General features: G+C 48.3%; 2 protein-coding genes across 2 annotated transcripts; both read right to left on the bottom strand.

Annotated features, from left to right (window-relative positions):
• Nucleotides 1–198: 198 nt before the first annotated feature.
• Nucleotides 199–5,829, bottom strand: opn9 (opsin 9). Its single transcript, XM_084671177.1, has 8 exons — nt 5,703–5,829; nt 4,394–4,544; nt 3,772–3,911; nt 2,693–2,831; nt 1,926–2,040; nt 1,594–1,674; nt 978–1,467; nt 199–892 (listed from the first exon to the last, which is right to left on the bottom strand). Exons 1-8 carry the CDS (start codon nt 5,827–5,829, stop codon nt 621–623), a joined length of 1,515 nt encoding a protein of 504 aa, XP_084527303.1. The 3' UTR covers nt 199–620.
• Nucleotides 5,830–8,241: 2,412 nt separating this feature from the next.
• On the bottom strand, nt 8,242–14,005 carry gapdh (glyceraldehyde-3-phosphate dehydrogenase). Its single transcript, XM_084668779.1, has 12 exons — nt 13,893–14,005; nt 13,283–13,328; nt 11,192–11,291; nt 10,849–10,955; nt 10,683–10,773; nt 10,434–10,549; nt 10,215–10,296; nt 9,895–10,046; nt 9,474–9,552; nt 8,859–8,942; nt 8,652–8,749; nt 8,242–8,571 (listed from the first exon to the last, which is right to left on the bottom strand). The coding sequence occupies exons 2-12, from the start codon at nt 13,303–13,305 to the stop codon at nt 8,502–8,504; spliced, it is 1,002 nt and encodes a 333-aa protein (XP_084524905.1). The 5' UTR covers nt 13,306–13,328; nt 13,893–14,005; the 3' UTR covers nt 8,242–8,501.
• Nucleotides 14,006–14,938: the final 933 nt, after the last annotated feature.

Raw genomic sequence — 14,938 nt, forward strand, 5'->3', positions numbered from 1 at the left:
TCTGTTAACCATTTCACTCTTTACGTTCAATGTCGAAAACTCCTTCCCTTTAAAATAGTAGCCTATGTTGTGTTCAGTGCAAAATATAGCCTACTTGGCTACAAGTTGAATAACATGGTGAGATGTAGACCTAATCAACAGAACAATGTAATAAAAGTTTAAGAACAATTTTATTTTGTTTAAAAATCGTTTGTCAGGATGGAGAGGCGACTAATGACACAACACATGAGGTCAATTAGTTTCCAATATCAGTCCAAATATCACAATACATGCATAAATAACTAAATTAGCCTAAAACATGTTTCAATAAATTAAACTAAATTGTCTTGACTGGCACAGAAAACAACATTAACACAATATAAGTCAGTAGAGAAACAGAAATAAGTAAATAAGAGTAAAATCACCTTAAATATTAGCAAATGTGAAGGTGCCCTATTTCAGGATGCCCTCGCTTGCTCTCTCTCTAGCTCTCTCTCTCTCTCTAGCTCTCTCTCTCTCTCTAGCTCTCTCTCTCTCTAGCTCTCTCTCTCTCTCTCTCTCTAGCTCTCTCTCTAGCTCTCTCTCTCTAGCTCTCTAGCTCTCTCTCTCTAGCTCTCTCTCTAGCTCTCTCTCTCATCCTCTCACTCTGTCAGCAGGCTGCTGGACGTGGAACCCCCCATCTCCTCCTTCTCGCTCATCTTCTGGCCCTCCGTTTTGACCTGAGTGTCTAAGGAGGCCACGTCCAGAGCATCCCAGCCCACAGACGTGTTGTCCGACCAGGAACTCCTGCCTCCTCCTTTCCCCTTCTCTCCATGTTGCTGCTGGGTCTCCAGCTGCACCATGGACACGGCCAAGGGCTTGTTCTTCTGTCTCCAGCTCTGGCAGTACGACAGATTGATGCTGCTTCTCTGCGCTGTGGAGGAACGGAGAGGGGTTGTTAGCCGACGTGTGTGTGTGTGTGTGTGTGTGTGTGTGTGGGAAGAATCTTCGACTCTCACAATAGCTCCCGTTTGTGGCTCTGGTCCTCCTCCTCTCCCTGCTGTCTCTCCCCCGCAGGATGTCGTACACGTCTTCTCTGAACTCCTTGTTCATGATCTGGTAGATGAAGGGGTTGATCATGCAGTGAGACTTGGCAAACATGGCCGGGATCAGGGTAACAACTGGTGGCAGGCAGGACACGGGCTGGTAGCTGTCCGGCTCTGACGCCCCCTGGCGGACTGGAGGTGAACTGTGCGTGGTGGTGACGGCCTGGGTGGGCGACGGGTCCGAGTACTCTGCCTGGTCGTAGTACATGCTGTCGTAGCTGCCTCCGTAGCTCTCCGTGGAAGTCCAGTTATGGACTGTAGGAAGCCCCAGGAGGGTGGTGATGGTGCTGGGGTGTAGGGAGCCCTCCACCCACTCGTCCCGATGGGCCAGGGCGGAGTAGAGGGACACGATGGCGTAGGGGGTCCAGGCAAGGAGGAAGGTGGAGCAGACCACAGCCGCTATCTGCAACAGACAGGTGGTTCATGGTTCCTGACCTAGAGAGCTTTTAGATGCTATTAGTGAAGCAGAGATGACGCCCATGTTGTGGCTTCACTCGCTGTTGTGTTATCAGCTGTTTGTTTGACATGCCTTGGTGAGCCTCATGTCACGGCTGCTGTGGCTTACGGTTGAGGAGGGGATGGAGGCCAGGGTTTGGTGGGACTTGTACACCTACTCGAATAGAAACACGATGAAAACAACCGGTGAGTGCACGTTCTCCCACAGTCACAGTCAGCTAAGTCTACACACAGCTCTGTTGCAGTACTGTACCTCTCTGCTGAACACACGGGCAGGCTTACACTTGGAGGGCCTCGGCATGCATAAAACATGTCCAGCCCCCCGCGTAGCAGAGACCACTCAGCATAAGTGACTCATCAATTGCTGGCTCCCTGCTTCGCCAGGCTCAGCGCAGCTTCACTCACCGTCCGGAGGATGGCCAGGTAGGAGACGATGATGGTGAGGGTGGGGACTCCGAAGCACAAGGTCAGGATGAGAAAGATGTAGGCTTGGTCCTGCAAGGAAGACCTCATCTTCCACCTGACAGGAAGCGATATCCAGATACCCGCAGGAACATGAACAAACAAGTACATCCAGATATTCACATATCGCATACCCGCGTACCCAGTGGCGGTTCTAGACTAACTTTACTTGGGGGGCCAAGGGGGGGCCAAAGGGGGGCCAGTGTTTAATCAGAGGGGCACATTAAAAAACGGAAACAAATGATATTTAAACATTAAATACTTTAATTTTGCTTTACATTCAAATCATACAAAATGCTCTGGCTCTCCCTCTTCCAGCTCCTCAGCTCTCTCAATACCTTGATATGTTTCTCTAACTTTTTTATTTAGTGGGGCAAAAAAGGCTGCAATGTCCGTTCCTCGGTTCATGATGACTACTAGAAGAAGAAAAACGTGTAAAAAAACCAACACATTTTTTGTCAGCTCAGGGGGCCAGGGACATTTTTACAGGGGCACTGGCCCCTGTAGACCCCCGTGTAGAAACGCCCCTGTCCGTACCTCATGAACTCGCATCCAGACAGACACGCAAACTCACGCACACATGCGCTACGCAGGGCTGAATTAGACGGAACTTTCAGAGCTAATTGTGTATGCAAACAAGCTTTGGCATGTACACCCAACTACACTCAGGACAGGATTCAGTGATGGAGGCTAGCAGAAGGGAGAGGTACCAGTTAATCGTGCAGCTGGTCCCGAAAGGTTCTGGTCCGTAGCTTCCGAACCCAAAGGCAGGGAGGACGGCCCAGAAGACGGTATAGGCCCAAATCAGTGCAATCGCGAGAGACATGTGGCGTCTCTCTACCCATTGACCTGTAGTGCAGAGCAGATATCATTTTTGCACAGATTTGCACATGAAGTAAAGCATGATTTCAAATTGACATGAAAGTAACTGTGCATGCAAGAACACTGTCGCCATGTAAAACAACCTGCATCCTGAACTCACAACACAAACATGCCAGTACTCAGATCCTAAGTCACACCCACACGCAGGGAAGGCTGTGATGATCGAGTACTCTAAAATCAGTATGTGTACGTGGAATCTAATATCCTTACCAACAGACAACAATCACAGACACTGGGGCAGCTAGGGTAGATATTTGATGTTCCGCCTAAATGACAGAGATCTTGATGGAGTGACCTCAGGAAGTGACTTCAGGAAGGCAGAGGATCAGATGCACTCATGGACCATGTGTACAGCGACGCCCACAGTTATTATCTCTAACAGCAACCGCTGTTAGACAGCTACACCGCAATCTCAGAACCCGGCCACACGAGAGCCGAGACTGTGAGAGCTGAGGCTGTGGTTTGTATCACCATATGTCAGTGAGGACGAAGGATGAGTGTCAAAGATCAATCTTTGACACAATATCTTTTTGAAAGCTGCTTTTATGTTGCATGTTCCCCTTAGCTGAGCTTTGGGCTAAATGCTTTTTCACTGTTGTGACTTCAACATTGTGCATGCTCCAGTTATTTCAACGTAGTCACGGCAATCGATAAATACTACAAAGATGACATTTCTTCCAAATATATATTGTGCTTCTCTTTCTGTATTACAACAAAATAAGCTTTGACAGCATTTCTGTACAGGTCCCAATCTTCTTAAAAAAAAAAAAAAATTCTTCTCATTTTTATTTTCCTTTCCTTTTCCCTCAGGTCCCTCTCACGTGTTCCTGCTTAACCGAGTGGTTCGTCATGTTTAGTGCAGGTGTTTGCAGTGGAGGGCCGGGCCTTTACAGTGCATCTTACTGACCGTATCTTAAGGAGCAGATCTTAAGGCAGCGATCCAGAGAGATGAGACTGGTGGTGATGAGGGAGCCGATCCCAAACACAAAGCCCTGGATGCCGTACCACAAACAGCCAGACTCCCCGAATACCCAGGCGTGAGACAGGCTGAGGGGGGGGAGAGGGGAGGGAGGGGGAAGAGCAGGGAGGAGAGGGGGAAGAAGGGGGAGGAGAGTGGGAAGAGGAGGGAGGAGAGGGGAGGGGGGAGGGGGAAGAGGAGGAAGGGGAAGGGGAGGGAGGGAGGGGGAAGAGGAGGGAGGAGAAGGGGAAAGGAGGGGGAAGAGGAGGGAGGAGAGGGGGAAGAGGAGGGGGAAGAAGGGGGAAGAGGAGGGGGAAGAGGAGGAAGAAGGGGGAGGAGAGGGGAGGGAGGGGGAAGAGGAGGGGGAAGAGGAGGGAGGAGAGGAGGAAGAAGGGGGAGGAGAGGGGAGGGAGGGGGAAGAGGAGGGAGGAGAGGAGGAAGAAGGGGGAGGTCACATTCCCAGCATCCAGGTATGAAAGTATGCAACGCACTCAGGTTTGTACCTCGGACAACTATGTTTTTTCTTAAAGTACAAACTATGCCTCCTTTTCTTACTTTGATCGAAACTCACCTGGATATTATGATGCATGGCGCCCCCAGGAGGCTGTAACCAAAATCACAGACAGCCAGGTTGATGGTCATAAGCTCCGGAGGCCGGAGGTTCTTCCTCTTCTTGCCGTAGACGAGCAGCACAGTGCCATTCCCCAGCACAGACACGGCACCTGGGACAGGGGATAAACCAGGAAGCATGAGAACACTAGGGGAGAAACCAGGAAGCATGAGAACACCCTGTGAGAGAACAGGGAGCATGAGAACACCCTGTGAGAGAGAACAATGTCGGGTGGGAAAGGGGGGGAGGTGCGGAATTGAACAGGGAGTTCAAAGGACTAGGAAAAACTCGGACGTGTGATTTCACAGATGACGGAATAGCGCAGGAACGAGAGATCGATGAGTGGACATGTTAGACGTGGGATGAGAGGGGCGGAGGAGCATAAGTTCCTTATGTGGCGCACAGCATACTTTCCCCTCATATCACAGCGCGTGAGTGGTCGTCTATCGCAGGAAAGATCGATCATCCACTATCGACGTGTGGAGCCACTCACTGTTCTCTTCTGGTACGGTTCAGCAAGCCAGTCGTTTATTTTAGTACTTCAGCCAGGCATCCTAACAACCCCTCTTTCCAGACCCCCTGGGCCCTGGAATCAGCTGGCCAGCTCATGCCCTGCACCGAGGCATCCACAGGGATGCCAGCGGGCAGGGGGAGAGGCGGAGGGGGTCGTCTGGTCATCATATCTGATTTGGTTTTGCTGTGTAAACCTGTGCTGTGTAGCTTAATGATTGACCCTGCAGGTAGGAATGTATTATATGATCCTGGAAGGCTTCACACTGGTATCCTGGCCCTTCCTCTCTCTCTCTCTCCTCCTTCAGCTCTCTGCTCTCACTGAGCTAGTTCTGTGCTCCTTGCGGGATTCATTCCACATGTCTGAGTCTAAACTAGAGTAGATCAATGCCTCGTTTGATCACACAAGTTGGTCATGACGGCTGACAGCTTGAGATCTTTGTTCAGTGCTCCCTGTTTCTTGATGCAAAGGTTTGCAAACGTCTCATCTCTTCTTAAAAATGAAAAGCTTTAAAGTGTAATGAAAACATTGCTTAATCTGGGATAAATCCCTGTCGTGAATAACGCCACAAGCAAATCTTGTTTTGAGAAGGTTGAAAGGATAACGGTACGCATATGCTTTTCATAGAAGGAAAATGAGACTCCATCCATTTTCAGTTCTTGAATGTGGTGTCGGTATCAAAACACTTGTTCCTCCCTTTGACCCCTCGGAGAGGATGAGGGTGAGGACAGCAGGGGGCGAGGGAGAGGTCCCACTCACCTGTCATCACCATCAGGATGGCCACTCCCAGGTCGGCGCTCGATGTGAGGTGCGACTGGAAGGCGGGAGAGAGGGAGGATGGGACAGGCCCAGAGCCCCTCCAGGTGCCATTCACTCCTGCCGACATGTACTGCTGGAAGGAAGCAGACGGAGGACACACACAAACACACACTCTTTTCTAAGCAGATGTGAAGCCCACCGCCTGAGCTAGACGTGGAGAAGGTAAATCTTCCAGGACAGGTAAGCGGTGGGGGTGAATGAGCAGGAGCATTAGACTGAGGCGTTTGTTGTGAGGGAAGTTTCGAGTTAGTGGATGTGGAGTTGGGAAGAGAGAAACTGAGAAAGACAGAGTTCACTGATAATCTTAGCATCTTATGAGTAAGAGGGAAAAGGAGGGGATAAAGGACATGACATGGAAACCTACAAGCGGTTACAAGCACAAACAAAGTGTCTTTCAGATGAGATAAGACAACCATGGGACACTGCCCGAAGGAGGGAAAGAAAATCTCTCGCCACACTCCAATCCCCAGAAAGACACAAAGAGAGGCTCAAATTGCTGCTAACCGCAGAAGTTAAATTACGGTATGTTAAAACATAAGACCAAAAAGTGCAAAGCAATCTCATTTTTAAGACTTGGTAAAATCCTGCAGGAGTGCCTTGGAACCATACACACAGAACTCACACACGCGCAGCCAGTCCTACCCACCTTCCTCTTTCTTGGTCGGTCAGTCTGTCCTCCTAGTTTCTTCTGTTACTTCCCTCTCGTTCAGATCGTCTTTATGCTAAGTTAAGCTCTTTTTTAATCTTAAGCCTCTTGATTTTCCAAATCAATTTTGCGGTTGACAATCTGGTGGTGAAATGAACAGAGAGAAAAAGAGGGAGAGAGATGTATCTAAACCTTTTGACCTCCCTCTTGATCAGTCATTCCCCACCCCTTCTCTCTCCCTCTCTATCCCTGTGTATCTCACTCCCTCTCTCTCTCTCTCTCTCTCTCTCTCTCACTCCCTCTCTTTCTCTCCCTCTCTCTCTGTCTCCGTGTGTCTCTCTTGCTCAGACACACACATACACGCTCTTAATCTCCCACACATGCATTCTCAATGTTTTCTGTCCTACATTTATCTTATCCTAGAGCCTTTTTCACAAAGTAAGTTAATTTTTTTAATCTGTCCAATTCAGGTTAGAAATAATGATGATTAAGTGATTCATGAGGCTTAATTATTTCACTCAATGCTCAACTTTAATCTTAATCATCATTTTAGAGGCAAAAGTGTGTGTGTGCTTGCGTGCCTGTCTGTGTGTCAATGCATCAGTCAGAATTAAAACTACCAGCAGACATATTTTCGTCTTGGACAACGATATCATGGACATTTGGTTTGACCTCTGGGAATTAAGCGGTCCTCGAAGTCTGTGACAAATGTATTAAACATGGAAATAAATATATATACAAGGCTGTGATCTGACCAACGGCATTGATTTAATCCTAATCCAACTCATATTACAGAAGTAGAGCTTTGAACACGCACATACGCTCACGCGTACATACACATTCAAACGGGTGAGTGTGTGTGTGTGTGGTTGCAACCCTTTAACAGGACCGTATGGCCTATGTTGGATTCTATATAGTAAACAGGATTTCAAATCATTTCCTTGGGCTACAGGGGTTAACCAATACTTCTTGTGTTATAAATACAGTTTAGTTTTTTTTGTCTTTGTCTACATTCATAAACTCTGGGCCACTTTTATAAGACCCTTAACGGACGTTTCTGTAACAACCAACAAGTAGACAGTACCCTTGTAAGCATGTAGGAGACGGATCACGTAAATACCACCTCGTCCATACGCGTCATGTAACACGCTGCTTCTGAGGAATCTTTCATTGGCGTTCATAATTTGGTGACTTTGCTCGCTCACCCGGCCTCCGTCTCCACTTTCGATTTATTATGTCAATAACGTCGATATACATTTTTCATGTAGGCCCGTCCTGGAAAACATAATGGTCTGCCATTGTCAAGTCGACTTAGTTTCGCCACATTACACTCGGCTATGCAATCGGACCATGTATTGAGCTGATGAGGACTTCGAACGCATGAGCACAAGATAATTACAGTTAGGGGAGAAATTTGTTGTGCCTAATCTTTGAGCCTAACAGGTTGGAGGCGCTAACAGTTTGGGGAGACTTCATTGGAGAAACTCATGACAGAAACCAGGATGCTAGGAGAACAAGGCTTGTTCATTCAAGAGCCACCGTGTTCATCGTTATTGATGTTACTACAATGCTTGTCATGCCCCAGCCATGTGATTCTAACGGCACCGTTTTACAGAAGTCATTTATGGGGCGGTAATACAATGTTAACTGGATGAGAAACTGCACCAAAACCGAACCGAACACTGCCTTTGAACGTTGTCGGCAGTGTCCGTTTTATAAACTTTGATCCTTCCAGGAGAATCCCTAGAGACGTTCATTTTAGAATAATTCTACTTTCTCTCTCTCTCCTCCCCTCCCCTCCCCCCCCCCCCCCAAGAAAAGAGGAAGCTGCACTTCTCACAAACAGAGGACTTTATTCATCCACAGAACACAGTACCTCAGTGCCATAGCCAGTGAAAGACCTTCAGCCTTCGCTTCGACCCTCCTACTTCACAAAACAGAACAGGGATTTGACGATACAAAAACAAATTGGTCATCAATTCAAAGTTGTGTTAATGACTGTGGTGACTTTTCTCCACAGCCGTGCAAATGGAGGTGGTGCTCGAATCTGGGGGGGGGGGGCAGTGCAGTTGCATTGGATTGGCTGGTTGCCTTTACTCCTTTGAAGCCATGTGGGCCATCAGGTCGCAGACACGCTGGCTGTAGGCAAACTCGTTATCGTACCTGCGGAGACACAAAGGCACTGTTAGGATCATAGAACCAAGTGTGTGTGTGTGTGTGTGTGTGTGGTGGACACTGGTTACCATGACACCAGCTTGACAAAGTGATCATTGAGGGCGATGCCTGCGCCAGCGTCAAAGATGGAGGAGTGGGTGTCGCCGTTGAAGTCTGAGGACACAACCTGTGATAGGGGAGAAAAAAAAAAGTTTGCATCAACCGCTAAAGGATGACAGCTAGTGACTATTACCCGTTAATTGTTGCTGAGAATGTGAAATCAAACAAGTCCGTACATGGTGCTCTGTGTATCCCAGAATGCCCTTCATGGGGCCGTCACTGGCAGCCTTGACCACCTTCTTGATGGCATCGTACGAGGCCTGGGAAGTAAAGGCAGGGTTAAGCCAAAGTACAATCTACCCTTACTGGACAAAGAAAATAATAATTAGAAGTCGCCATTGACTATGAAATGTCACCAAAAATTTCAATTCAAAAACGTGCTACACGAGCCTACGTGATGACCTTGTGTCGACCTTTAGACGCACCAAGTATTCTACAATTACAGATCTAATATCCTACATGTGTCCACTACAACACAAAAGGCAAACGTAATGTCAGTCACAAGTTAAAAACGCAGAAGTCAAGTTATTTTGCTGCTATTCAACAAAACAGGAGAGCCAAAGTAGCTTGATAAGATTTGTCGCTTAGGAAGGCGAAAAGTCACTAAATTGTAGGGGTGGGAATCTTGGTACCTCACGATTCGATAAATGAAGTTACATTTGTGAATCGCTAGAAGACTCAAAATCGAGATACGAATGTCAATCAATTCCCCCCCACCCATACTAAATTGGCATTACTATGTAGTTGGACATGGAAAATGGGGGGAGAGGGGAGGGGGCGGGGTTACTCACAGGCTTCTCCAGACGGACAGTCAGATCGACCACTGACACGTTGGGGGTGGGGACACGGAAGGCCATGCCTGTCAGCTTCCTGTCGAGGGGCCAGACATGCAGGACGTGAGGTCACAATGGGCTTTATTGACCATGCAAGTGTCACAAACAAGGAATTGTGGCAGGAAGGTGCATATGATAAACATGTGAACGTGCATGAAGGCTGGGGCGAGGAGTCAGAAGGCTGAGCGGTGAGGGGAATCGGGCTAGTAATCAGAAAGGTTGCTGGATCGATTCCCCGCCGTGCCAAATGACGTTGTGTCCTTGGGCAAGGCACTTCACCCTACTTGCCTCAGGGGGGGAGGAATGTCCCTGTACTTACTGTAAGTCGCTCTGGATAAGAGCGTCTGCTAAATGTAATGTGGGTTAGGGTTCCACTGACCCGTTGAGCTCTGGGATGACCTTGCCCACAGCCTTGGCAGCTCCCGTTGACGCGGGGATGATGTTCTGGCTGGCTCCACGGCCGTCCCTCCACAGCTTACCAGAAGGCCCGTCCACCGTCTTCTGGGTGGCAGTGACGGCGTGTACCGTGCTCTGTGGGCAAGGTTGGCGATAAAGTGGAGGGGGATAGAGAGGTAGAATGATGATGTTAAATCTGCTGCGCCTGGTTTCCGTGCTTTAGATGAGGGCAAGCCGGTGTTGTGTCAGATTAAGCCCTCTCTAGGAGATTGTGTTCCCTAGGTGTTGTGTTGTAATCCGAACCATAAGACCCTCGATGATGTGGAAGTTATCGTTGATGACCTTGGCCAGGGGTGCCAGGCAGTTGGTTGTGCAGGAAGCATTGCTGTTGGGGAAGAGCAAGAACAACATGAGGTACAATAACTGAGCACGCTCACTAGAGAAGGATCATGAGAAGCGCGTCCTCGTTTAGTTCTCAGGATTAACGCGAATAATCCGAGAGTGACGGGTGTTGGGCCTCACCTGACAACCTTGAGGGAGTTCTCATACTTCTCGTGGTTGACGCCCATGACGAACATGGGGGCGTCGGCGCTGGGGGCGGAGATGATCACCCTCTTGGCACCGCCCTTCAAGTGGGCCTGGGAGAGGGGAGGGGGGGGAGAAAGCAAGGAAGAGTGATTACTCAAGGGTAATGTCTCATGGTCTCACTCGTGTGTGTGTGTGTGTGTGGGTCTGTGTCTGGTCGGCCACACAAGAGGAAGGAATACGTACAGAAGCCTTCTCGATGGTGGTGAACACGCCTGTGGACTCGACCACGTATTCGGCACCAGCCTCTCCCCATTTGATGGCAGTAGGGTCCCTCCTGTGTGGGGGTGGGGCAGGTCAGATAACCGTAATGTTAACCCCAATGTAACTTAAGATTTGGCGAGGTACTCACTCGTGGAACACGGTGATGGCATGTCCGTCGATGACCAGCTTGCCGTTGTCCGCCTTGACTTCACCCTTGTAGCGGCCGTGAGTGGAGTCATACTTGAACATGTAGACCTGTGGAGAAGTGGGGAGGTTCAAATCAACAAATGCATTTGTATAGCCCTTTCACAGAGGGCTGCACATACACCCGCAGAACTACCCCTCAGCCAATCCAAACTGTCAAGGAGAAAAACAAAACCTCACAGGAAAACTCTTGGGTCAACAACTCAGTGGTGCCTATGGCTCAAGTCTACATTTCTAGAGCCTTCCATGACCCCATGGAAGCCTGGGGCTGGTTGGACAACACTCACCATGTACTCCAGGTCGATGAAGGGGTCATTGATGGCCACAATCTCAACCTTCTTGGAGCTGAATCCAGCACGGGTCACCAGGCGGCCGATGCGGCCAAATCTGAAGAGCACAAGGAAAAAAGGTTGTTCCCTTGTTTGGCCACTAGAGGGTAGTGCAATGTCACGTAGTTCTCAGTCGACATAAATTGTCCATAGAGAGCAGGTCTAAATTCAACTCAGAAATGCAACCTATGTGTAATAATGCATGACAGCGTGCGTTATACCATATTTGTCATTCTTTATGCAGATTTTGGAATCATAGCACAACAAGATGGGTTGCTGGTACTTGACAATCCTTATTGACAACTTTTACACCTTGTTGCAATACAGCACAGCGGTACAAGAGAGAGAAGGGGAGGAAGGGAGAGAGAAGGGGAGGAAGGGAGAGAGAAGGGGAGGAAGGGAGAGAGAAGGGGAGGAAGGGAGAGAGAAGGGGAGGAAGGGAGAGAGAAGGGGAGGAAGGGAGAGAGAAGGGGAGGAAGGGAGAGAGAAGGGGAGGAAGGGAGAGAGAAGGGGAGGAAGGGAGAGAGAAGGGGAGGAAGGGAGAGAGAAGGGGAGGAAGGGAGAGAGAAGGGGAGGAAGGGAGAGAGAAGGGGAGGAAGGGAGAGAGAAGGGGAGGAAGGGAGAGAGAAGGGAGAGAGAAGGGAGAGAGAAGGGAGAGAGAAGGGAGAGAGAAGGGAGAGAGAAGGGAGAGAGAAGGGAGAGAGAAGGGAGAGAGAAGGGAGAGAGAAGGGAGAGAGAAGGGAGAGAGAAGGGAGAGAGAAGGGAGAGAGAAGGGAGAGAGAAGGGAGAGAGAAGGGAGAGAGAAGGGAGAGAGAAGGGAGAGAGAAGGGAGAGAGAAGGGAGAGAGAAGGGAGAGAGAAGGGAGAGAGAAGGGGAGGAAGGGAGAGAGAAGGGGAGGAAGGGAGAGAGAAGGGGAGGAAGGGAGAGAGAAGGGGAGGAAGGGAGAGAGAAGGGGAGGAAGGGAGAGAGAAGGGGAGGAAGGGAGAGAGAAGGGGAGGAAGGGAGCGAGAAGGGGAGGAAGGGAGAGAGAAGGGGAGGAAGGGAGAGAGAAGGGGAGGAAGGGAGAGAGAAGGGAGAGAAAGGGAGAGAGTGAGGACAGGGTCCAATAGGAGGAGCAGAGAGGTGTGTTGCAAAGCAAGCAGCTGTGTGGCTGGCTTCTCTATCTCCTCCCCCCTCCCCCCCACTTTCCTCTGGGGTGTAAAGTCGAGATGAATCTATAATGTGGTAATCGTTCCAGTGACGACAGTGAGCTGTTTGATCAGTAGGGGAGTTACTGTTTAACCAAGTCCAGAACTATCTGTTACACACCAGCCTCAGTGTAGGGAATAACAGGGGTGATCACTTGAGGGGGTGGGGGGGGAGACAGAGGCAGGAGGAGGTGGGTGAGAGACATGGGTAGGAAACAAATTAAATAAATATGGAAGGAGGGTGGGGAGATATGGGAGTAGAAAAGCAAGATCACTATTCTGATAATGGGTTATGCCCAAGTAGACAGCATTTCTACTGTTGTGATAACGTCTAGTTTGACACAAAACAAAATCACTTATTGAACCACCATCAAGTCAAGGAAGAAAAACAAGAGGCCAAAGTTCAAAGATCAGAAGGGACCAAAGTTCAAAGATCAGAAGGGAAAACAGGTGATTGCCCTAGGTTGTGTGCGTCTTCCACACAACCCAACTTAACTCATATGCCTGGTTTAGCATCAGTGTGCTGCCTGCTCAATACTAACAGTTGGCTAAAAGGTTAGCTAAAAACAGATTGATACTCATGAGCCAAGCATAGAGAAGGGTAAAAGCTAAACTCTTCAGATAGCAAAAGGTTCATGCCAGTGTAGTCATGCATGTTACATGCATCTTACATTTCCATTTAGATTAATCACCCCATTCAAAGGAGACAAGGCCCAATTTCCTAGAACAAGTTGCAGGCCTATCTTTGTAGATTCAAGTTTATTTCTTACTAGATGTGTGTGTGTGCCATTATTTAGTCTCCTGTTTGGTTAGTCAACGTCATGCAAAAAAAAAACAAAAAAAACAAAGAAAGAAATCTTACCCATTGATACCAACTTTCACCATGTTGTCTGATTGGGTATAGTCCTCTGTAGAGAAATAGACAAACGTGATGGACACTTCTACAGACTACCAATCGTGTTCACCTCATGACTGCCCTGTAGGCCTACGTGATGGCACAAATATTCTCCTACTCCGATGTTTCAGAAGCGGGTGAACAAAAGCGATATACATAAACGGTTCTGATAAGTTTATATATTGGGTAGCCTAGGATGTAACTTAACAGTAGGCTATTGCAACTCCTACTGGGAGGCCATTCCAAGATCGTAACCTTTTAGGTTATATTATTACATGCAACAGAGGTTTCATGTTTCCGGTTAGACTACAACTGATTTAAGCAGCAGCAGCATTTTGCAATCAACAATTTGAAAGCTATGACCTTTTAATACGGAGATTACTTTAGTTAATGAAAAACGACAGTAGCCTATTCAAACATTGTTGGGTAAAGAAACACACAGTAGGATACCACAACTAAAACAATAATTAGCTTTTTAGAAGTTGAGACAACTAAACTAAAAACGTGAAACGCATAATTTCTCGAGTCTATGGTTTGCATGAGTTCCGATAAAACAAATTGCCAGTTTGTTATTTACCGTTTGTGAGATGCCTCTGGACGTTATTTCGACTTCGGGTGAGTGAGGACCTGCAAAGGTGCGCTGTCAATTTGTACTCTTCCACCGGTCACGCTCCTCCCATTTGTGGACATTGTTCTCCGCCCCGCCCCCTTTTAATGTCAAGGTCGTAAGACGGCGATGACTGGCCGATTCGAAGGTATGTCGTCAAGGCGCCTATTAAATTGACTTTCATAATTACACAGACGTTAGAAAACGTTTTCATTTTAAGTCACGTGCGTCCTGAGTTATCATGGTTGCACAGGAAAATATTCAGGTGACAGAGAATTGATTGATTAATTTGGTGCATTGACTGTGATTTCTGTTGCACTGCAGATCGCAATCTAAGGAATGCAACGTCTTTGATTCACTCAAGGCTTCCACCAATAACGTGTCTGCTGATTTCCCCAATATGTTTGCTTGCTTTGTGCAATGTCATTCCAACAGCAAAGGTTTTTTCTAACTTCCAAACCTTTACTACAGTTCAGGGGTGAAAAAAGAGAGGGTTCATTGCTGACCTTCTCAGACGAGAGACAGAGCAGGCCTCCTCAAGTCGAGGGCCGGGGATCAAATCTCCATCCTCCTGAGTGTGACATTTACCACCCAAAGACCATGACCCTTCTCTCCCTCCTCACTCCGTTCTCTCTCTCTCGTTCACACCACCTGCACCAGGGCAGTCTCTCTGGAGGGCAGTCTCTCTGAGAGGGCAGTCTCTCTGGACTGGCTGGTTAGCATGCAGTCCGAGCACATCCCCATAGAACATGTGTTAGAACCTGTTAGAACGTGTGTTAGAACGTTTTAGAATGTGTCAGAACGTGTGTTAGAACGTGTGTTAGAACGTGTGTTAGAACGTGTGTTAGAACGTGTGTTAGAACGTGTGTTAGAACGTGTGTTAGAGACAAAACGTCCTTCAACAGGCCCCCCACAGTCAGATGTGACCCGATGTGTTTGGGTCTTTTAACTCAGACCTGTTCATGGGGCTCCCACAAAGCCCCAAGGGGCAACATCCAGACTACAATTGCACCGTT

Source organism: Hypomesus nipponensis, chromosome 2, assembly GCF_054491055.1.
Source record: "Hypomesus nipponensis isolate SF chromosome 2, ASM5449105v1, whole genome shotgun sequence".
In the NCBI taxonomy this organism is placed as follows: domain Eukaryota; kingdom Metazoa; phylum Chordata; class Actinopteri; order Osmeriformes; family Osmeridae; genus Hypomesus; species Hypomesus nipponensis.